Source organism: Contarinia nasturtii, unplaced genomic scaffold, assembly GCF_009176525.2.
Source record: "Contarinia nasturtii isolate CC-2019 unplaced genomic scaffold, AAFC_CNas_1.1 Cnas_scaffold_285, whole genome shotgun sequence".
NCBI classification, from domain to species: domain Eukaryota; kingdom Metazoa; phylum Arthropoda; class Insecta; order Diptera; family Cecidomyiidae; genus Contarinia; species Contarinia nasturtii.
This window is the reverse complement of record NW_022197640.1, coordinates 2,932,336-2,957,142: the sequence shown is the minus strand read 5'-3', so window position 1 is coordinate 2,957,142 and position 24,807 is coordinate 2,932,336. Positions and strand designations below refer to the sequence as shown.

Genomic DNA, 24,807 nt, shown 5'->3' with positions numbered 1-24,807 from the left:
GTGAATCAAATTTTAGCTTGTTGTAATGCATCAACGCTTTAAAAAGCGGTGAAAATGTATTGAAAGCCAAAATTTACATGCACACACATATACACGCATATATAATGATCCATACACAACTGCCACTCAATAGGTATATAACAATAAAGGAGAATAAAAAAACCGATACACCGAATGCACGACATATTATCCGTTGACTCATTCATTTAAATTGTATGTGCGTTGCGTATGTGTTTGTATTCCCATAGAAACCATTGACAAACATTATGTTTGGCGGCCGTCAAATCAGTTCTCGTTCAGCAAAGTGGGTCGTTCGGCCAAATAACAACACAACAAATATTTAGTTTGAATTGTTCACTGCGTGCAATAAATTTGTGGAACAAATGAGTAGCAATAAAATCAAATTCATTTTAAATACCTCGGGTAAGACTGTTTTTTCATACTGTTTGGTTTTTCTTTTTCATTATTGAAATGTGTATGTATGTGTTTGTGTGAGAGAATGGGAAAAAAAATGCAAAATCACTATTGTTACTTGAATTGCATCGTATGCAAAAATGTAGATTTTCATATTTGCCTAGATTGTTATGCGATGTTTTTGTTGCTATTGAATTTCATTTGGAGATTGTGTGTAGAGCCGGATGACTATGAATGTATGCCATGCATGTGCATCTATTTCACCTGTTTGCAATAGTTGCTTGCTTTGGTATGCTAAAAACTATTTTCATTGCGAACAAAACGAAATAATAAGAAAAAATATAACTGCAAAAAAAATAACGATAAAACAAAACTGCTAACATACATTTTATGCAATGTATATATTTTCTCTATTTCAGTCGATTATTTTTCATTGCATGGAAAAACCAACACGTATGATGATTTGGCGATAAGAGAATTTCTCGAAAGCAACGAGCTAACGGTGTTGACTGCAATAAATCATGGCGATAAACTGATTTTCAGCCACACTATAACCGAAGATGAAAATTGTTTAGTTTTCTACAAAATTCCGCAAATCGGTAGCGCCAACATTGCACGACAATCAAGTACTGACACCGATGACAACACAACAACTACCAACATCGTATTTCCATTGGGTATACTGACGCTGGAAGGTGGTTTAGCTAAATCTATTTATAATTCGATATCAAGAGTATATTCACCGTATGTTGCCAAGGTAAATTAACAACTTAAAGTCACAAAGGTGTTGTTGTTGTTGCTACTGCCACCAATGCTGCTGCTGCTGTTGCTTATCACTACATGTGTGGTTTCACGCGCCTACTTTCATCTTTCCTTATCTGTATCGTTGGCCGTTATTTTAAATTTTCATTGACATTCTTCTATCGTTGGTGGTGGTTTCGTCGTTAATGTTGCCATCGTCACCTTTTTTTCTTGTTATTGGACGATGAAGGCAATAATATTCTCTCGTTTTGAAGGAGAGTCGATCAATGTTGTAGGTTTCATAAGTGTAAATTAACAGCGCCAAAAGTACATTTTTCAAATCGAATTTTCAATATGATATTTGTGTATATATTAGAATACCAGCAGAGTACTCCGTACTTGAAAAAAAGGAGACCCGTCACATGATATTCGTTTTTCATCTTTTTTTTATTTCTAATTTGCTCTATTTCTATCTTTTTCGTTCTTAGAAAATTCAATATCCAGCTGATCTGCAAGTGCTTATCGAAAATTTGCATTCGACATTGGGTTTAACACTTGGTTTACCTCAATCAAGTAAGAGAATGCACAAAATACCATTTAAATCACATGTTCAACAAAACCATGTGTTTTCTCTCTCTCTCTCTCTCTTTATCAATCATTTCATTTTCTCACTATTCTCGATTTATATATCTGACCGTCACTTTCTATCCGGTTTGCAATAGACATTCATTCGATTCAGCACGAAATTAATTTTTGGAGCGAAAAGTCTCGTAATGCATCGGCCAAGTCGGATAAAGAAGCGGCGAACGTGTTCTCAATGGCCATTGAAAAGCTGAATCAATTGCTCAGGTTAATGAAATAAGCATTTTATTCGTCGTTCAGCGCTTCATTACCAAATGATGTCTTTAAACAATTTTCAATTGACAAATTTGAAATGCCGTGGACATTTTTCAGAAACGTTGCCACAATCAACTCATTGGAGGAATTTCTGGACAGTATTCACACTCAACTAGATGAATTATGGCGACTACCGCAAAACTATCCACAAAATCGAATGATTGATCTAATGGATATTATTTGTAGGTTTTGTAACTCTCAATATCATTCATTTATTTTGTTCGTGTTCGTTCCGTTCACACACACACACACATCAGAGTGACGTCTTACACAAGATAACAATTCAAATCTATCTATTCGCATTTATATTTTCACATTTTTCGTTCTCGTTTCCATTATTTTTCCATTTCTTCCTTTCGGATTTTATTCAATGGCCCACAACATAACAGCGTTGAACGTAACGGAATTTTGCTCGGATCGGCTCCATGAAATTGATGATGTTTGGGATGTCAAATCATTGCATGTGTTTCAAACATTGAACGATATTATCGAGGTGATTGAGTCTTGGATACAAGTGTGCGACTCGTTAACGCGATTATTTTGGCCGAATTACGCTCGACACGCTTGGATTGGTGGCCCGCACATACCAAAAACAGCAACACAATACTTAAATCGTCTGCAGGAGATTCAAGCCATTCGCAATGTTTACAAGGAAATTGTGTGTTTATTCAACGAAATCAATCAGATAGACAAAAGCGTACGGCGGATATTCATTCCATTCAGAGGTTTCATTTGATTGATTTCTAATTTACGAAAAATTTTGGGCCAAACACACAAACTAATACTAACAACACACATTTTTTTTATTCGAAATACAATCGAAATATACTTGCACTTGTATATACCATGTATAATCGAATGCTTCTCTACATTTAGATATCGTGATTTATGACATCAGCACCATTGGCGAAAAGAAATGGAAACGTGCAATTGAAAAATATGAACAAATTCTTGAGCCAATTTACGAAAAAATTTCCATGATATTGAAATCAAAGCTACACACCCACCTTGATGAACCCGTCGAAATCATTCAAGTTTTTCGAAAATATGAAACAATTTTAAAAAGTGCCGATATTATGGAACTTTTATCGGCTGAACGACAACATTTTTTGCAATCGCTTCATAAATTGATGAAAGAGCTCAAAGAATTATTGGCTGAACCAAAAAAATGTCCAGACGATTCGGAAATTTCATCACTTTGTTGGGAAACCAAAGAATTGAAACAATTTCAAAATGAAGTACAGACCACATTGATGGCATTTGAAATGTTGGAATTTTTCTTATAACTTAGATTGTTTGGGTTTTTTTGTGTTTTATAGTTGAATCAAATCGAAATGGTGTTATTTGTGGTGACAGATGTCGAGGGATATGAATTGATAAAAAAGTCGCTGGATGATTTGAAAGAGGATACCGAAAAATGGCTAAAATCGAACTTTGAACAATGGCGCGATGAATCTCTAACATCAATATCAATGGGAGATTTAACGTATGGTTTATATAAACGAATTGATGAACGTTGTCCTTTTGTTTTTAATCTTAAAATTCAATTGCAAATTTAGATTGAAGGATGACAAACCGGTTGTGGAATTCGAAAAGGATGGACGTCAATTGATGCAAGTTACGTTTAAGCCAAAGCTGGTGATGTTTTGCAGTGATGTTCGTGAATTTGAAGATCTTGGTTTTCGCATTCCAATCGAGTTGAGAAATACGGCCATGCATGCAATCAAATTTATGGGCCATGCTCGAAAATTGCAACAAATTGCTACTTTTCATAATACCATCGGTGATCGAATGATACCGTGCGTTCGTCCAATTATGTTGCAAAATGCATTGAAATTATCAAATTTGGTGCGCAGCGAATCGGTCGCATGGAACGATGAAAGTTCGGTTGAACGTTATGTGTCAACGTTGCAGGTGGCTGTGAATAATTTGTCTCGTGACAACAATTTTCTAACCGAATACCATGAAAAGACGAAAATCATTGTAAGAGTGCCAATTTGTCTGAAATGGCAATTCTTGCCATTTTGCACAGAGAACGATTTTTTTTTTTTTTTTTTTTTTTAAATAATCATTCTATAATGTTCTTTATTTTGTTGGTGCGGTACTTTTTCCGATGAATTTAGGTCATGCGATTAATGAACACAGACTTGTTGCGGCAAAGTGATGTGTGGAGAGATGAAATGAAAAATCTACGAAACATTGTTACAACGCTCGAAACAAAAGGCTACACAAACTTACAAGCATTCAAAATTCACTGGGATCATCAGCTTTATAAAGTGTTGGAATATCAGTATTTGATTGGAATTTCAGATTTAAGCCATCGCTTACCGGATATTCACATTGACATTGTATTCAGACAACAAGAGATTCAATATCGTCCAACGATGGAAGAAATACGCTCCATTTACTACTCACAACTTAGACGATTTATCGAACGACCGCTCACCTTCAAAGGACTATCCGATCAAAGCACAAACATTTTTAAAGCAATGGTTGACATGTAAGCTCAAACTTAGACATTTCAACTATTTTCTTTCTCTCGCATTTTGAGAACTGAAAGAGAGAGAGAGAGATAGAGAGCCACTTTTGCATTTTCATTTAACGAAACGCATCAAACTAAATCCATTGAAGTCGAACTAATTAAAAAATAAAACATTTTTAGAAATCGTGACCGTTTCGCTGCACTTTATGACAAAGCAGAGAATTTATTTGAACAACTGATTGAGTTTCAAGAGGCTTGGCGACCCTTTGTCACATTGGGCTGTGTGAACTTAGAAGACTTATGCGAAATTTATTTGAAAAGCAGAGACGATTGGGACAAAAATTTCAAAGCTTGCAAACAATTCAGTCAACAAATTGCTAAAATACCAGGGTACACCATAACAAATATTTCAATTTATCGATTGAACGTTGATGGCTTTTAAGCCAAATTAAAATCAAAAGTTTGCATTCATTTCAATTTCACTGGCCGATGAATAATTATAAAATAATTTCCATTTCAGAACTGAGAGTCGAATTGATTGTTTTATGATAAATACGTCACCGATTCGATCGGATATTGAATTTATTAGCCGAAAATATTGGGAAACTTTAACATATAGTTTGCGTTCATCGATTTTAAAAGATTTGACAATGCTTCAAGATTTTTTGAATAGATCGTCACAAGTTTTGCAAACGGTGCCCGTTTCGATGGAAGAACAATATTTTGAGGAATCGGCTATGAAATGTGAACAAATTATTTCCGAATTGTCGACGGTAAGAATTGAACGAAATCGAAAAAAATAAAATAAAAAAAAAGGATCGAAAAACTTTCGATAGCTTATTTGATTTCAACTTTTAGATGCAAGAAATGTTGCATTCAGTACAAGCGAAGGACTCTTGTTTGGCTGGTTGGTGTCGAGAACGGGTCAGTGCATTGAATGGTATACTTAATCAATGGGAGCAATTGCAGCCGTTGATTGATAATCATAGTGCATCGTTGAAAGTGCAAATTGATGTGTTGAAAAGTCAAATTGAAGTTCAAATGGCCAATTTAAAAGATGAAATTGAACGATTTGAAATTCGATGGGACGCAACCATTACCGAATTGGAACAAAATGAAGAGGCCAGTTTAGAATTATTTAAAGATCGTTTACGTAGTTGGCTTACAATTGAAGAGCAAAAAGAAAAATTGGAAAATAGTTGTAATAAATATAATATGACATTTGCATCGGAAATTTCGGAAATTTTTGAAAAAATTACGAGCGATATTGAGAGTCAAGGACAACAATGGAAAGATTTTGAACAATTTTTAAGCGAATTTGATAATATTTGCGGTGAAGAATGGACAGTTTACCGAAGAAGACCATACATTTTAACCGATTTTATGTCGAAATGGTTGAGCAAAACCAATTCGACAAATGACCAAAAGATTGCCACCAAAAGGATTAACAAGATTTTAAAGGGTCTACAAGCAGCTGCACCCGTTCTGCAAACACTTCAAAGCGATGGTTTGACCGAAAAGCATTGGGCAAAAATCTTTTATCTTATGAATAAACCGTATAAACCATTCCATGATATTACATTGAAGGACACACTGAGTGATTTAGATGTGTTGGTTAAAAATGCCGATGAAATTCATCAGCTGGTTAGAAAAGCGGCATCTGAACAAATTGTACGTCAAGCTTTGAGCGAATTAGATCAATGGGGTGTACAAGCCGAATTGAAGACATTCACGCACACCGACTCACTGGGAAATCATATCACACTAATAAAAGAATTTCAAGAGATTCAAAATAAGGTGGCCGTTTTTCATTTACAACAATTAGTTTGTTTTTGTTAAAGAAAAAAAAAAACGTTTTTTTTTTGCAGGTTGGCGACAATCAATGTTTATTGCAATCGGCTAAAAATTCATCGGCATACGAATCGTATGCAGACCAAGCGGAAATTTGGGAATCACGTCTTGCATCAACTGACCATATTTTAACAAGTTTAAGTCAAATACAACGAAAGTATGACCACATTCAAAAATCTTACCACATTCAAGTGTGACACTAATATTCAAATAAATTTTTAGGTGGATTTATTTGGAACCGATTTTTGGTACCGAGAATCCATTGTCCGAAGGTGCTGTATTCAAGCAAATCAACAAAGATTTCCGTTATATAATGAAAGAAATTGCAAGCGATCCACGTGTGCTGTCATTAGTTAAAGTGCATGGCATTACGAATATCATCGATTCACTCGAAAATCAACTAAATCGATGCCAAAGCACTCTGACTGTATTTATAAACGTATGTTTTGCACATCAGTTCCACGCAAAGTGTTTTCATGAAATGGTTTAGTGAATTCTGTTATTTTTCTCTCTCTCTTTTTTTTTGTTGCACAGACAAAACGCAATGCATTTCCACGATTTTATTTCCTCAGTGATGATGATTTGTTGGAATTACTGGGACAATCGACAAAAGAGCCAATCATTCAAAAGCATATAAAAAAGCTTTTCCCCGGAATAAATCGTTTAAAAATCGACCAAAATAATGGTTCAACTTCAATTGTGAAAATTATGAGCGCTGAAAATGAAGATGTTAAACTATTGGAGCCAATTAAAATGATTGGTCCGATTGAAACATGGTTGAGCCATCTACTCAAACAAATCAAAAACACGTTAATCGATTTGATTGTGCGATGTAGTCAAGTGGATAAATTTAGCATCGATGTGATAAAATCGTATCCGGAACAGGTGATTTGCTTAGCACGGTCTATTCAATTCACAAAGCAAACAGAAAAAGCGATTAGTGCAATGAATCTTCAAACGCATTTAAAGACGATTAAGAATGAAATCGTCTACTATACAACGAAAATACCAAAGGATATCGATAATCTGACGAAAATCAAAGTGCGATCAATTTTATTGGATTTAGTGCATCATGCAACGATTGTTCAACAATTAATTGATGAGAATGTAACAAATGTATTGGATTGGGGTTGGACGCAACAAATGAAATTTTTTTTAAATTCCACCACAAAAGTGGTCACGATAAAAATGGTTTCAGCCGAATTTGAATATTCGTACGAATATTTGGGAAATGTGAACCGTTTAGTTGATACAAAACTCACGCATAATTGCTATTTGACATTGACACAGGCCATGCAATTGGGCTTGGGTGGAAATCCATTTGGTCCGGCTGGTAAGATTTTGAATTGATGATGATTTATTTTTCGGTCTATTCGCTTTTTGTTTTGAACAACATATTTTGTTTCCATCTGCGACAGGAACGGGTAAAACGGAATGTGTCAAGTCTTTGGGTGCAATGCTTGGACGATTAGTACTCGTTTTTAATTGCAGTGAAGTAAATAAATAAATAAATTTTTATAGTGAGAAAAAAGAAACAATATTCAAATTGAAATAAAATCATTCCGCAGAATGTCGATGTTACCGCAATCAGCCTAATTTTATCCGGTTTGGCAAGATGTGGGGCGTTCGGTTGTTTTGATGAATTTAATCGTTTACAAGAAGCAACACTGTCGGTTCTATCGATGATAATTCAACCAATCCAAAGTGCCATTCAACAGAAAAGTGATACCGTCACCATTTTTAGTGAAAAGGTATGTTCGGCTCTTATCTCTTGTTTTATTCATTATTTATACCATATTATTATCGTTCGGTGTTTAAGATCCCACTGAATTTGCATTGTGGCATTTTTGTAACATTAAATCCGGCTGGTGAAGCATATGGTGGACGGCAAACATTACCATCGAATTTGCAAGCATTGTTTCGGCCAATAGTGATGCAACAACCGGAACCAAAAGATATTGCACGTGTTATATTGTTTGTTGAAGGATTCGAATTTGCCGAAACAATTGGCGCAAAAATGGTTGAATTATTTAATATGGCAAAGAAGATGCTTTCACCACAATGCCATTATGAATGGGGCTTACGCGAATTGAAAACCGTTTTGCTTGCCTGTGGGTGTTTATTAAAACAAATGGCCAACGATACCGACACCACCAACAGCACCAACGACACCAATCATCGGAAACGTGATGAAGACTTTGAAATGCGTTTGGCCGTTAATGCACTTCGCATGAATACAATGTCGAAATTAACAGCAAACGATTGCAAACGATTTGATATGCTAATTGGATATGTTTTTGCAAATACAACCATCGATAAGATGCAACAAAATGTTTTACAACAATCCATTGAGCAGGCGTTCGATCAGTTGAATATGCAACAAAACGAAAAACAATTGGAAAAGTGCTTACAGCTATACGAGCAATTGGAAAAGCGTATGGGTGTCGTTGTATTAGGGCCGCCAAACTGTGGAAAAACTACCATTATATCGCTATTGAAACAAGCCATTTTAAACACCGGCAAAGTAATTAAAACTTATACGATTTCACCGAAATCGATGAATCGCATACAATTGCTTGGCCATCTCGATCCGGATACGCGACAATGGAATGATGGAACATTAACATCGGCTGCGATTGCTGTTAGTGAAGAAAATGCCGGTTTGTAGAACTATAATCGCAATGCAACATTTATCGTTTGCATCTTAAACCGATTTTGATTTCATTTGCTAATTTGTTTATAACTCTCTTTTTGTTTTTCATTTCCAAACTTTTTACGCTCGCTTGCTGCCTCTTTCTCTCTCTCTATGTCTTTCTTTTTCTTTATCTCTTTCTGCTTCACTGTATCTTTGTATTTCGACTATTTAGATGTGAGCTCATGGATTATATGCGACGGCGAAATTGATCCAGATTGGATTGAAGTATGTTTTGGAACGATTGTTTTGTTGTTGTTTTTGTTGTTGTTGTTGTTGTAAAACTAAGCTTTTTTTTTATTTAAACCATATTTTAGGCATTAAACTCGGTGCTCGATGACAACAAGTAAATATAGACGAAAAAAAAAACGAGAATATAGCGTTCGACTCACCATTTTGCGAAATAATTTCAACACTTTTTTTTCTTCTCTTGACAGACTTTTAACATTACCATCCGGTTGGCGTATTCAGTTCGGTGACAATGTTAACTTTATATTTGAAACGCACGATCTAATACATGCGTCTCCGGCAACCATTTCTCGAATGGGAATTGTAAACTTGAGGTAAACAATCTATTTGCAAATAGTTGCATTTAAAATGGAACGCCACAAATTTTCACACACACTTCTTTCTGCTTTCAATTCAAGCGCATCCGATTTATCCGAACAAATAATATTCGATTCACGTTACATTATGCAATCAAATCCGGATGCGTATGAGACACTCATCGAACAATATGTTAAAAAAGCATTCAATTGGTTACAAAAGAAGTCAATTGAACTATCGACAATCGGAAACATTTGCAATATTCTAAACTATACGAACGATGTTCGATTGAAGGAAGAGTTTTGTGTCCGGCTTGTTTATTGTTTGGGTTATGCGTTAGAACCAAAATATCATGATGCATTTGCAACAAAGGTAATAACAATGTAATTGATTGAAAATGTTGACATTGTTTGAACAATTTCGGGTGAATGTAATGTTATTAGGTGTTTGAATTGGCTGATATCTATATACCAAGTGGAAAGGAAAGCAAATATTGTTTCTTCAATAAATATCGCGAAGCAGTCGAACTATATGAATCCGATGGCATGGTTGATCTAGACTCAATTGATAATGTTGCAAACTTTTTGATAAAAACGACCAAAATCAAAACGTATTTGAGCATTTTAAAAATTTATCTTGAGCAAGGGATCCCATTCAATATCATTGGACCGTCTGGATCTGGAACGAGGTATATATTCACTAAACTACGAGTAAACGAATCCATTTTTAAAAACTGGCATTAAAAATTATTTTGCATAGTCTTCTTCTGCATGCTGCTGTTAATGATTTGGACGGCTATCAATTGTTGACGATAAACTGTAGCTCTCAATTGACCGCATCTTATGTTTTATACATGTTAAAACAGGTATTAAATATTTGCTCATTGGATTGAATTTAAGTGATATTTAATATGTTAAAATCGTTATTGAATGGTGCAGAACTCAATGGTTATAACTGGTTTGAAAGGTCGTGAGTATCGGCCACATCTCAATAAAACGGTTTTATTTTTCAAAAATATTGATTTGTGCAACATCGATAAGTATGGTAGCTGTGAAATTATGGAGCTCATTGTACAATTGATTCGACGTTGCGGTTTCTATACTGAATTACTCGAATGGATAAATGTTACCGACTTAATTATTTGTTGTTCGATGGTTAATATTCAAAAGCATCAATTTTCACCGCGTTTTTTATCGATTGTACAGAATTTTTATGCTGAGTAAGTTAATACATTGATTTAATTCGATTAATTTTGTGTGGTGAGCAGCATTATTTTTTTCCTTGATGTGATATTAATTTTTTTTTTACAGATTTCCAAATGACACGGAATTGAATTTAATAATGAAAAACCAATTTTCACCGATGAGTGCTCGCTTCAAGCCAGCTATCAATGAGAAACGTGTTAATCAAATTGTCGAATGTCTCATTGAAATGTATAACGAGGTATATGGTGTTCACAATGAATATTAAAATTGATTCAACATTTCGTTTCTTTTTTTCATTCGTGATTTAAATTTGGTTCACCCACCGTGAACGTATTTTATAGATTAACAAGAACTTCACCAGAGATCAACGCAATCACTATATTTTCACACCAAAAATGCTATCCAAATTGATCGATGGCTTGAAATTTTATCCGGAGAGCTATTTTCAACAAGTAAACAAACTTTAAATTGACACTTTTTGAGATTTGAAAATCAAGATGCATTTATATTTAATAACAAATAATTTGGTACGCGACAGGCATTTTACAATGAGATGAAGTGCATTTTCCGGAATCGATTGACCACCGAACCACATAAAGATAAATTTGATCGAATTTTGCAGTCTTCAAGTCGAACTCTATTTGATATTGATCAATCGAATCACTTTTTTGTACCGAGCGGAAGCCAATCGTCTGCATTACAATATACGACGCAACAAGATTGGACGGATATTGTAAATCGAAATATTACGATTTGCAGTAAGTTTGTGTAACATGAAACACAAAACATTCATCTATCTTCATTAACATTTTCATTTTCAGATACGGAAGATATTGTCCTATACACCGTTGTCAATGATTTACTTTTGGATGCGACTGCTTCGATTTGTCGTACATTATCGCGAATGGAATCGCACATTTTACTTGCTGGTCCAACTGGATCGAATAAGATTGATGCACTTCATATTGCTTGCACGCATCTTGGCATTAACATGACATCAATAACACCTGTTAAAAATTACAACATCAATGACTTTTATAACGATTTAAAAATGGTAATTTTTGTAATTTGTCTATGTGGTTCAAAACAATTGGTTTTCGTTTCAAAATTCAAACAATAGGCCATGCAATCAGCTGCACTGGACGAACATCATGTGGCATTTTTTGTTGAACATGCGTGGATTGCATATTTGCCTGAAATTATGAATCCAATCGAAGCGGTGCTGGAAGGCAGTGAAATACCGAATTTGTTTGGTGATGACTTGGAAACAATCGCCAAACCATTGAAATCGGCTGCACAACAGGACGGCTTCCAAGAGTCATTGAGCGCTTATTTTTGGTCGAGTATCGAAAATCGTTCCTTTTCAACTCGGATTATATTCGATGGAAAAATACACTTCGATTAACTAATATGACAAAAAAAAAATTCAAATTTTACCGATCTAATTTCAGGAATAAATCAGCGTCTTCATATTGTCCTCTGTTTGGAAAGTGAAAGTCATAGCATTGACGAATTATTCGAAAGTTATCCATCACTTTATAAATCCACTGAAATCGTTTGGATATCAAGCACACCAATTGCATCTTCCGAATATGTGGCAAAGGAATTGACCGAAAAATTCTGCGGTGACACAATTCCCGCACCGAAACACTTGAACATATTAGAATTTTGTTCGACTGAATGGAATGAATCGGCTTATCGTTTTCGAAATTTAATTTTCACTTATGGTACACTATACAGAGATATGTTGTTCACTATACAGAAACAACAAAATATTCTTCAGGTAAAGTTCAAGTGAAACAATGTAATAAATTTGAAAGCTTTCAATTTACAATAACTTTTTCAATAGACTGGTGTGGATAAGTTGTCATCGGCTCACGAAGTGGTTCATAGTTTGAAACAAGATGCAGAAAAACAGGAAGTTGCACTGGCCGAAAAGAGAGAAATGGCGAATAATGCTTTGGAAATGATTGCGTCAACCATGAAAAGTGCGTCGAATCAAAAGGACGATTTACTCGAATTGAAAAATAAAGCCCAAGAAAATGAATTATTATTAAAGAAACGAAAAGAAGCGGTTGAGCTTGAATTGCGTGAAGTTGAACCGATGTTGAATGAGGCCGTTTCGGCCGTTGGTCAAATCAAAACGGAAGCATTGTCTGAAATTCGTTCACTTCGTGCACCGCCTGATATTATTCGAGATATTTTGGAAGGTGTACTGCGTTTGATGGGTACACGTGACACTTCGTGGAACAGTATGAAATCATTTCTTGCAAAGCGTGGCGTTAAAGAAGATATTCGATCACTGAATCCGGCTCGCATTAGTATGGAAAATTGTAATGCTGTCGCAAAATTAATGAACGCAAAAGCCGAATCGTTTGATTTGAAAAATGCAAAACGTGCATCGGCTGCTGCTGCTCCACTCGCCACATGGGTTATTGCCAATGTAAAATATTGCAAAGTTGTACAAAGCATCAAACCATTGGAAGAAGAACAAGAACAATTACAGAGAAATCTACGCGAATCCGAAAATAATATGAAATTATTGAAAAGTGGATTAGACGATGTTGATGCACGCGTCAAAGAACTCTCAGTGCAATTGAACATTTATACACAAGAGGCGGCCGTTCTTGAGCTTAAACTTGAAACGGCTAGGTAAACATGGAAAGACTGAATCACGTCAATTGTTTTTTAAAACAGACTACTCTCTTGCATTCAATCACAAATTCTCACGTTTTTTTTAGAAACACACTGCAATCGGCAGAAGTTCTAGTTACCAAACTTAGCAGCGAATATGCAAATTGGAAGCTACAGTTACAGGATATAAACAAAAATATCGGCCAAATTGATTTAAATGCATTTTTGATTGCATTCTCCATCACACATCTATCACATCTTTCATTTGAGAAGCGACAGTACGTATGAATATTGAAATAAGCTATTTTATACTATATCAATTTTAAATTCAAGGACGATGATGGATATGATTTGTGCAAAACTCAAACTTGAAGATGTCAATGTAATGGATAGAATTCTATCCGAACAAGATCGTATAATATGGGAGAGTATGGGTCTTACTCCCGATGTTCAATCGATGGAAAATGCGGCTTTATTAACAAAAGTATGTTAAAAATTCAAATATATGTACTTAATGTATGTGGATGTATATCTTATTTTTCAAACTGTTTTTATCAGGTGTTGACGACTCCATTTGGATCAACGCCGATTCCAATGCTGAATGATCCGACAAAAAGTGCCGTTAATTGGTTGTTGAAGTACTTGAGTTCAAAAGATATACCGTACGAAATAACAACGCAACATTCCGATCGTTTCACCTACACTCTTGAATTGGCCATTCGATTTGGTAAAGTGTTAATTGTGGATGATTGTAGTGAAATTAAACCTCCATTACTTGCGATCATTTCGTGCATCGTTCAAATGCGTTTCAATAAGAAATTTCTACAAGTTGGAAACAAATTGGTTGATTTCAATGAAAATTTCAAAGTTATTTTATCATCAAGGGGCACCGGTCAGTTTTCAAATAAAACTAGAATCCTTGATACCTTTATTATGGTCATTCCATTTACAACTACGATTGCTGGACTTACGGACCAACTAATGAGCAAGTCAATTCAAGTGAAACAACCTGAATTGGAAACGAAGCGCATTTCATTGCTACAAAATGAAAGTGATTTACTTAAGAAGAGAGAAGAATTGCAAGAGAAGTTATTGTTTGAATTATCGAAATCGCAAGGCGATATTTTGAAAAATGAAGTAAGTTATTTAAAAAAACGATTTATTTGAATCAGAATTAGCAGCGGAAAAGTGCGAGAACAACAGCCCCTTCATTGTGCTTGGTTAAATAATCTATTTTCATTGAATTTTCAGAAATTGCTAGAAACACTGAACGAAGTAAAGACAAGTAGTTCACAAATTGATCAATCACTACATGAATCGGTTGAAATCAAAAGAAAATTAATGAGCGAATATGATCAATACAAAGATGTATGCAGTCGTGCTGCCAGTTTATATGTGGGAATAAATCAAATCTATGCAATGCCTGTGAATGTATTCATGTCACTTTATGTGAAAGGCATCAGTTTGGAAAAAGTATGAAAACGATACGAAATGGAGAACTTGGAATTGTTGAACTTCGATAATGTTTTCTTGAAATTTTTGCAGGAGTTTGATCAACGTAGAATATTCGAACAAGTAGTCAAGTCAACTTACAATATGATAAGTCGTGCGTTGCCAAAAGACGAACACTTTGCTCTAGCATTGCATATACTCAAGGGAGCACATCCTGCATTCGTTCCGGAAAAGGTGGAAACAATTATTTTTTTTATTCGCATTCAGCAAATATTTTCGTGCACATAAAGTGTGTTAAACTATTTTCGCATTATTTGCAGGAATGGGAATCATTTATTACAAACTTTGCGCTGGTCGATGAAAATGGTGATCATGAAATACCAAATTGGATAAAAAAATCGATTGCACCAAAGGTGATATCATTAAAAATAAATCACAATGATTTGTACAATAAACTTCAATTGGAAAATGAAGAGTTATGGCGATCGTTTTTGAATAGTACAACACCAAATGATTTACCAGTGCATGTAACCGAATTGCAAAAAATTTTAGTCACACAAATTTTCCGGCCAGATTTACTTATCGCCACAATGACACGGTCGCTTTCAAAGCTTCTCATGACGAACGTTCCATGCGAATTAAAACCAAGCATTCAACAATTATTCGATGAAACAAAAGAAGATGAACCAATTCTATTTATTACAAATGGTGAAATTGATCCATCAAAAGATGTGTCCGATTTTTCGCATCATAAATTTGGTAGCAATAAATTCATGGAAATGGCCATTGGAAAAGGTCAAGAGAAAGGTGTGATGCAACAAATTCGACAAGCAGCACAAAATGGCACTTGGATTTGCATAAAAAATGTACAACTAGTGCCAAATTGGTTAAACGATTTGAATGAATTATTACAAACGCTATCGTTTTGCGATGGTTTTCGTATTTGGCTTGTTTGTGATGGAATCCGTGTGTTTCCGCAATCGTTATTGAATAAGTGCAATAAGGTTTTATACGAAGCGCCCAATAGTATAAAATCGAAAGTTCAGCGATTGATTCATCAGTGGCGAAGTCTATTGGATAAGAAAAGAGATGCCAAACTATTAAAAATTTACATCGCTTTATTCATTTTTAATGCTGTTGTACAAGAAAGACGCTCATTTGTACCACAAGGTTGGACAAAACCATATGAATTTTCGGATGCCGATTTGAAAGCAGCTATTGATATAATCGGTTCGATGGAAAAAATGGCATCGTTTAAAATGGATTGGTCAATTTTAAAGGAAATGTGCCGTCTCATTGCGTACGGCGGTCGAATTGATAATTCACGAGATCAATTGATTTTGAAAGCCAATTTTGACGAATTTTTCAACGATAAAATGATGACAAACGCATGGTCACCACTTGAATTGAAATGCCCAATTCCATTGTCGAACAATGTTCAAGATTATTTGAATGCACTATTTCGTTTACCGGATGCTGATAATCCAGAGGCATTTGGCCTGTCATCGGTCACCATTTTAATTCGCGATGCAATCATGTGTCGCAATATTTTGAAGCAATTGAGACGTAAGTATTGACCTATCTTCATAGTTTTTAGTTTCCTTTCAATTTTCTTATTTAAATCAATTGCTGTGCTTTGTCACTCAGACTCGGAACTCTCAATGGACACCCGGAATTTCGATAAAAGAATCAAACCGATTCTTAGTCTTTGGCGAAAATTGAACGAAGTAAGTTACTTTGCAAACAATACAATTGCATCAAAAATGATCAAAAAAAGATTGCAATAACAATCTCTTATTCTTCTCTGAAGGGTGTAAATTTGACAAATTCGAGCGACATAATTCAAATGCAAAGTACCGATTCATCAAATCCATGGACGCTTTTTGTCATATCAGAGCTTCTGATGGCAAAAAATATATTCAAAACCATTTACAACACGTTGAGTATGATTCATGTTGCAATGAAGGATGTGTCATCGTTAACGCGTGATACATTGAATTTAATTCGTATAATATGTGAAAATCAAGTGCCATTTAAATGGCGTCAGATTTGGTCAGGACCGCGATTCATTGTCGATTATATCAAGGCAGTGGTAAGCCGTGATTCTTATTGATTCTTTTTCGATTATTCACTAATTATTTTGTGATTCTTCTCTTAGGTAAGCCGTGGCATTGAGGCTGAACGTCGGTATCAGGGTAGTATTCACATTGATTTCGGCGAGGAAATCGATTTCGCCAAAGTTTATAATGTCGAATCATTTTTGGCCGCATTGAAATTGCAAAATGCACGGTAATTATTAATTGCGTGTCATTTTCACGGTGTATTTGATGATTCATTGGCTTTTATATATATTTTTTATTTTTATTTTTGTAGTGAACTTGATACATCAACATGTGAATTAGAACTTGTTTCCAGTTTATCAGGTCAAGTGCATTCATTACCGACAACAAAAACCACTGTCACAGCACTAACGGTAGTTTGATTTTTAACCTTCTTTCTCGAAATGGTACATAAACATTTATAATTATTACTTTTAAACTTTGCATTGAAGGTTGATGGCGCTGCATGGAAGGACAATAAAATTGTTTTAAACTTACCCGAATTTGGATCACCGTCAATAATCAAAAACTTAACTTTGACATATACAACGAAATCTATTCACAGCGACAAACATAACGTTGAATTACCTTTATATAGCAATTCAGCGCGTAATACATTTATTTGCTCATTAAATGTAGCAGCTGGTGCCTCTTATGATTCAGTCATTCTGTCTGGAGCCGCACTTATTGTGGCTGACATTTGAACATTTGACAACAAAAAAATAATCACAATAAATAGCTATTATCATAATAATATAAGTCCTGCATGATTTTTCAAAAAATTGGCTTTTCAATAAAAAGAATTTGTGTTTATGAAAATTCGAATGTTTTCATTACCTTTTATAAGTTACTTACTATTAGGATTGCTACGATAGCGATGTTTCAACTTTCAAGCTTCACAATAAGGAATGCGATTTTTTTCATTCTGATTTCACCAGGTGATACAGAAAATTGAGCAGTATTTGTAAATCGAAGAAAAAAAAATTAATTATTTGTTTCATTTTTCGCGACTTTTTCACCATTTACATGGGAGGCTTGTATGAAAAACACGGACCGCTGAAATGACACTCTCGTATATCCGTACATATATTGTATTGGTCATTTCAGCGGTCTTCCGTGATGATATGATAAGTATGTTGGATTTTTGTTAATTTGTTCGTAAACATAAAAACAAATTCTTCTCTTTGAAATATATAGTAACGTTTTTTCAAGCTGAAAATATGAGAAAAAAGCAATTGAATTATTTATACATAAATCAATACAAACGTTTATTATAAAAAAAAATGTTAATATACAATAGTGTACAGATGTGCTTTTGTTCATATTATACTATCTGAATGAAATGACGGGATATCTTAAAATATTTTCTGTATTTTATACGAATAAAAATAAATGCACTTTTCCCTATCTCTGTCTCTGATTCTCTCTGTCACAAGTGATTTATACATGATGGCGTGCGCCTTTTTGAAAATATACACAACAACAAAAAAACTGATAGCTGAAATTTAGAAACATGGCCTACAATATAAATCTATAATAGCTATCTTTTAAACTGTATAAACAGACGGCATGTGGTCGTTTTTTCTCCGAATAAATGTCGTTAATTTCATCGACAATATCCTTAATGTAACGTTTATATTTGGGGAATCGATCAATTACAAATGAAATCTCATTGTCAATATCTTTGGCATTGGTTTTGCCTGGCTCAATCGCACTAATAAGTGCTCGAATGATTGATGGCTGAAGTTCCACCACGATAACAACAACTTCAACGCGTTTATTAAATAACACCAGCGATTCGGACATATGATTGTTTAGGAAACTCTCTTGTCGCTTCTTTGCGCTGGCCGTCATTTTTTCAATGGTACTATAAATGATGTCAACGGCCGGCAGTGTGGGTTCAGCTAAATTGGCATTACTACGATTGTATTTATTTGATTCGCTTAGGCTGAATGCCTGTTGAAAATTATTTGATTCGGTGGGTTCTGGTCGTAATGCTTTCGTAATATACACAATTATTTCGTCACGATTCAAAAGTTTCTCTTCGAATCGTTCATTTATCCATGATCGCACACGTAGAATACCATCTTCGGTATAAACAACATAATAAATGGCACCAAGATCTTTTGCCATATCTTGACCATCTTCTGGATTATTGGCTTGAACAACGGCACATTGAATGCCCGATGACCAGAAAGCACGTAAAATTTGTGTAATATCTCGGAAATTTGGTCGTATCCCTGATATACAAACAACAACATCGGTCGTTTTTGTGTCTTCGGTGTGTGACATATTCAATACACTCAATATTTTATCCAATGCAAACGATAGGCCAGCACCACTGATCGCTCGATTTGAAATGGTTGGGGCACGATTATGTACTTCTTTTCTACATTTAAAAAAGAACCAAACGTTGACATTCATTGGAATCAAATACAAAATGACGTAACGATGTAACAAAATACTCACTGATATTCCGATAGCATGTAGTCGTATCTACCGCCAACACCAAGCATGTATGGAATTCCTTGGTGAGTTTTATTCTTGAATTCTCCTAATAATTGCCAAATTATGCCACCGTTCTTTGCTTGTTCATAGCCCACACTAAATCCAGCATACAAACTAATTGGACACTGTACGAATATAAAATTGATAACATTTTTTAAAAAAATGAAAGTTTTCATTTAAATTATTCGTTGTGGCTTACCATAACACCAAGACTTTGTGCTAACGAAACTACATTTTCAATTTCTTCCATTGCAGCGCGTGCCATTTTCGATGGTTCACTGTGTCCTTTTATTAAATTTCTCAAACTGGATCCGTTGGCATAGTGTGATTTTGGTGCGCCCAATGGAATTTCCGTTAGCAACATCTCTAGCAAATTGTTGGCACGTTTTGATGATTCCAATAAAGCGGTTATTGTTGAATGCAATTGAAATTTGGAAATTCGTCGATTGCTGAAATCAAGAACGGCGACAAAAATGTCGTTGAACTTTTCTTGAGGCACATTGTGATTTTGTAGAATGGCTACTAATAATGACGTATGATTCAAACGAATCGATAGATTTTGTTGTTTTAATGCTGGTAAAATGTTGGTCAGCTCATATGCAATGGACATGAGTTCAGCATCGATCAATCGATTTTCTGTGCGAAAAAGAAAATATTTTAATTAAGCAAATGCGAATAAAATGTCGAAATAAAATAGTACGTACTGCCTTCGGTCGCCGGATATGGGGAAATAATATCGAATGCACATTCGTACAATTGTTTTGGATGAAAATTGAATACTTTCTTTTCACGATAAACACGTCCAATCGAATATCGTCGCATTAAATTGATGCCACTCATTGCAATATGTTTGATGAATGGTACACGTAGATCGTATGGCAAAACAACCACACTTCCAGAATGTGTCATCAAACGAACGGCTGTATTTTTCGTTGATTTTACATATGGCGACAACAATGGTGTAACTACTTCAATTGCGCCATGTCTTTCGAATAATGACACGATTTCACGCTGAAATTTAAAAAAAAATAAATTTTCCTTTCATTGAATCTCTTTTTGGACATTTCATCATAAACACATACTTTTACGTATTCCAATTTTGGATTGGTTTCCACCATTCCCAGTTGATAGGTGAGCTCAAGTATTGTGTCACTTTGTTGCGCTAAACATCGTGCCACCAAATGTTTGTACGATTTACTTTGTGGATTGGCTAATACATTTCGCAACATTTCTTGTAATTCGTTGTCTTCGAGACGGGCGGGTGGTAACAGATCAGATGCAAGCAATTCTTCAGCTGTTGGACGCTTGTTTTGATCCCATGTCAATAGCCATTTTATCACCTATAAACGAATCGCATTTGTGAACATTTATTCATTTCGTTTTTCTTCATTTTCAAAATATTTTACTTTACAACATACTTTTACTTGTTGCTTATAATTATTGTCATTTTCCATCATGGCGGGAATGATTACTTTGGACGATCGTAGTGCGGCTAGGGTTTCAACTCGTTCCATTCCAGTTGAAAAAGGTCGATGGCACATTTCAAAAAATATAATTCCCAGTGAATACAAATCAACCTTTTGATTATATATTGATTTCGCTGCTTTTCCCATAAGCTCTGGGGCTACATAAAGAGCAGTGCCCACTTTGCCCGTATGTGAACTACCAATATCGCCTCGGTTATATGATAAACTCACTTCATGATTTGGTTGTAATGCCAAAAAGCTGGTGGTGGCCAAACCAAAGTCACCGATTTTCACTTGATCACGTGAATCCAAGAAAATATTGACTGGCTTAAGATCCCTGTAAAAAATATCCATTGAGAACAGATTTGTTTTGCTCCTATAAATTTAAAAAAGCAAGACATACCGTCAGGTAACGTTTGCAGCTTAATTGGTACATTTCGACTTTGTGGCATTTCTTTCTAACTAAAATAGAAGTATACAATCACAGCGCTGATGACGTTAACTGACGGTATGCCCCTGAAAAAAAACCTTAAATTCTTTTCTATCCAACCAACCTGTGTATCATGCCTTGCGAGTGAATATGAGCCAAACCTTCAATAATCTCACGGAAAAGTCGCCATAATCGTTCGGTATTGTTGAACAAGTCATTATCAATGGCTGTGCGTAGTGTACTTTTTTCACAAAACTCCATTTGTATGTACATAATTTGTACTTCATATTTCGGTGATCGAATAATTTCTTTGTCGCTCGAATTTGCCTGAGATTCATCATCAATATCATCGTCGTCATCATCATCATTTTCATCGTCATCATCTTCAATCACTTCACCATCCGAGTTCACAAACTCAATGCCATCCGAACTGAATTCATTGTTGTGTCTGCGCAAAAACGTACAATTTCAATCATTTCGAAATAAAAAATTTTTTTTTTTTTTTTTTCAACTTACGGCGAATCCATCCAATCTGATGTAGTTTCGTCAGGTTTTGATATCACGCATAGTTGATTGTCACTTTCAATGCTGGCCGTAGCACTCTCATTTTCTTCATCGATCTCTCCATATTTCTTAAGATCTGATTCGTTTCCATTTTCAATCCAACTGTTAAAATATCGTACGACATTTTCGTGGTTCAAACGAGATAGCAGCTCGACCTCTCTCGTCATCTTTTTAAATATGTGCCTCGACCGTGTGTGTAATGGAATTCGTTTAATGGCATATTGCCGATTGTCGAGTATATTTTTTACTTTTAAAACATCACCGTAAGCACCTTTACCTGCGAAGGGGGAGAGGGGTGATCACAAAATAAGATATAAAAATAATCAACGAAATAATGGAAATATGGAAATGAAATTGAATATTTTACCCAACCATTGTAGCACTTCGAATTCAGTTTGTAGACGAGACCGACTGGTCGGAATAAGTGATGTACGCATCGATAATTCGGTAACTTTTTTCTCTGGCAAAACAACAATTGCATGCGTATTATGTTCACCGTTTGAAAGATCTGGCGATAAAAATGGATGTTCCAATAAATCCGAAGCGGTTAATGTTCGTTCCGATTTACATTGTTCAATGAAATCAAACATATCCGGGTTTGGCAATTGTAAAAGTGATTCAACCAAATGACCCAAAGCCGGAAGATCACCGCCACTGTGTTTATTGTCATTTGGTGCGCCCATCAGGTACATCAAATATGACACAAACCAAAAATCGGTGACGCGACATGTACCGGAATTATCCAAAAATACTGAACAATCATCGATGCTGCTGTGTGATATGCCCTTGTTATGCAAATAGATTAGTGCATCTAAAACGCCTTTTGCAATAATACTAACACCCGTATAGGTCCATCCAAGTGAATTTGATATACAATTTACACTTGTGCCATGCACATAATCCTGTACCAAATATACAATAATGCCTTCCTTACGGCGTAAACATAAAACCGCTTCGTAGGCTACTAAATTTTTGTGACGTATATGTGACAATTGCATTACTTCACGTTCAATACAAGTGATAATCTCATCAACAGTGTGCCCACTACATTTTGTTGACTCAGTTTTACAATTTATCGGACATTTTGACTCCAATTGCGTATATTTGATATTCCATTCGGTTAGATAAAGCAATTGACCCGTTTCAGAATCAATGCCAGAATATGATATAGAACCGTTTTTTGAATGACCTAACAGTGAATAAACTCGTAAATTATTTAAAAATATTGAAATTAGGCGACAAAAATCCGAAAAATAATACATACTCAGACAACATCCCCTTCGTATTTTTCGCCCAACAGTTGTTAGGTATAAGTCTTCACTGCTTAAATGAAGTTCACAACCATTTGGATATGTTCCATCCATTCCATGATCAACAATTTCACCTGAACTGTTTGGCCTATGTTTTGGACTTTGTTCGCTCATACTTCGCCTGCTATCTCGATGCCATCGATTTTCTTGGCGCAACAGCTCTTTTCTCTTGAGTACTTCATTGCGTATCTTTTGTTGTTCGTGATTTAACCGCTGTGTTTGTTGTTGTAATAATGCTTCATCTCTTTTATTCCGTTCAATAAGCATTTGATCATAAAAACTGCCACATGGCGCCTTATTGTGTTTATGAAGATATGCTTGTACAATTTGGGCTAAGTCGTATATGACCACCTCGCCCTTCTTCTGCTCACATAATTCACTCAATTCTTTAAGCAATTCGTTTTTTTGTATATCTGACAGCCCCTTCGTTTCTTCCAACGAAATTTTCGGCGAACTAAGCAAAATACAAACAAAATAAAGAAAAAAGATATTTTTTTGAAATAAAAATCGATTGCGCATTTCTCAAATTAACATATTTTAAGTAATTTGTTCGATGACATTGTGTGCTGGCATTTAAACCATATGGATAAATATTGCGTTATCAGCATATAAAGTAAATATCAGCACAACGTTTTTTTTCGTCATATAAATTGCCAATGGACGTAACATTCGATTTCGATTGCGTTATCATAAATTAAATACAAAAACCCTACACTTTTGGATATTTTGATGGGCAAATTATATGCAAATTGGTTTTGGCGTATGCTTCATGAGTGCCTGACGATCCTTTTTGCGGCAACAACGTAATTACTATATCCAATGGTCTCCATACGGTATTTCTTCGGTCACGTAAATCGCATACATCATTGCCATAAATTGACTGGGCAGTTAAAAAGAATGAAATCAATCAATTATTATGAACGCAATTAAAACGTATTTGATTTAACCCAAATCTATATAAATTAAATCTTACTTGAATGACTTCTAATTCATTTTCTTGCTGCTGGCGATAGCTTTCTTTATGTTCCATCATTCGAACGTTAAATTTTTAACAATTATTGTAATTACATTTCACAAATTTTGAATTTTAAAACCGACTCGATGCAATCACTTTCGACTTTTTTCCGACGCTAATCCCTCTTCTTTTTTTTGTTGTTTGTTTGATTTTGTGTTTGTATCGCTTGGAACGCTGTCAGTATGTGAGAATCTAAACTTGACATTTATGCGCAAATTTCGTCAGCTGTTAAGCCGATACCGTCTCATTTTACGTTCATGCGTGTGTTTGACATCTCTTGTGTTAAGTGCGTTTGTATGAGAATTTAAGTTGGATTTTAACGGATTGCTCCAAATGGATTTTGTTTTTCAATTTTTATCCTCGCAAAATTGTAGTGTGATTTGAATGACAAAAATACAAGGTATTTTATTATAGAAAAGCGCCTTTCATTCTACACAATCAATTTACATAGATTCAGGCAACTGCATTACCAAATATATGAGCTTCATATATGAATAAAAA

General features: G+C 35.0%; 2 protein-coding genes across 2 annotated transcripts; one reads left to right on the top strand and one right to left on the bottom strand.

Annotated features, from left to right (window-relative positions):
* Nucleotides 1–321: 321 nt before the first annotated feature.
* Nucleotides 322–17,772, top strand: LOC116337417 (cytoplasmic dynein 2 heavy chain 1). Its single transcript, XM_031761973.1, has 44 exons — nt 322–423; nt 834–1,171; nt 1,644–1,728; nt 1,878–2,004; nt 2,110–2,234; nt 2,442–2,777; nt 2,929–3,290; nt 3,372–3,538; nt 3,612–4,035; nt 4,176–4,552; nt 4,715–4,924; nt 5,055–5,307; nt 5,393–6,331; nt 6,403–6,542; nt 6,608–6,824; nt 6,920–7,718; nt 7,804–7,880; nt 7,954–8,136; nt 8,205–9,045; nt 9,253–9,305; nt 9,395–9,423; nt 9,515–9,640; nt 9,725–9,995; nt 10,067–10,311; nt 10,383–10,488; nt 10,562–10,842; nt 10,934–11,066; nt 11,170–11,280; nt 11,367–11,586; nt 11,650–11,882; nt 11,949–12,171; nt 12,280–12,611; nt 12,678–13,480; nt 13,570–13,740; nt 13,796–13,946; nt 14,021–14,599; nt 14,714–14,935; nt 15,008–15,148; nt 15,235–16,480; nt 16,562–16,641; nt 16,725–17,006; nt 17,073–17,203; nt 17,288–17,387; nt 17,466–17,772. Exons 1-44 carry the CDS (start codon nt 384–386, stop codon nt 17,715–17,717), a joined length of 12,561 nt encoding a protein of 4,186 aa, XP_031617833.1. The 5' UTR covers nt 322–383; the 3' UTR covers nt 17,718–17,772.
* Nucleotides 17,773–18,253: 481 nt separating this feature from the next.
* Nucleotides 18,254–24,480, bottom strand: LOC116337838 (eIF-2-alpha kinase GCN2). Its single transcript, XM_031762764.1, has 12 exons — nt 24,265–24,480; nt 24,005–24,171; nt 23,246–23,745; nt 22,349–23,170; nt 21,934–22,258; nt 21,542–21,865; nt 20,940–21,324; nt 20,604–20,861; nt 20,226–20,532; nt 19,721–20,157; nt 19,483–19,646; nt 18,254–19,402 (listed from the first exon to the last, which is right to left on the bottom strand). The coding sequence occupies exons 1-12, from the start codon at nt 24,322–24,324 to the stop codon at nt 18,532–18,534; spliced, it is 4,620 nt and encodes a 1,539-aa protein (XP_031618624.1). The 5' UTR covers nt 24,325–24,480; the 3' UTR covers nt 18,254–18,531.
* Nucleotides 24,481–24,807: the final 327 nt, after the last annotated feature.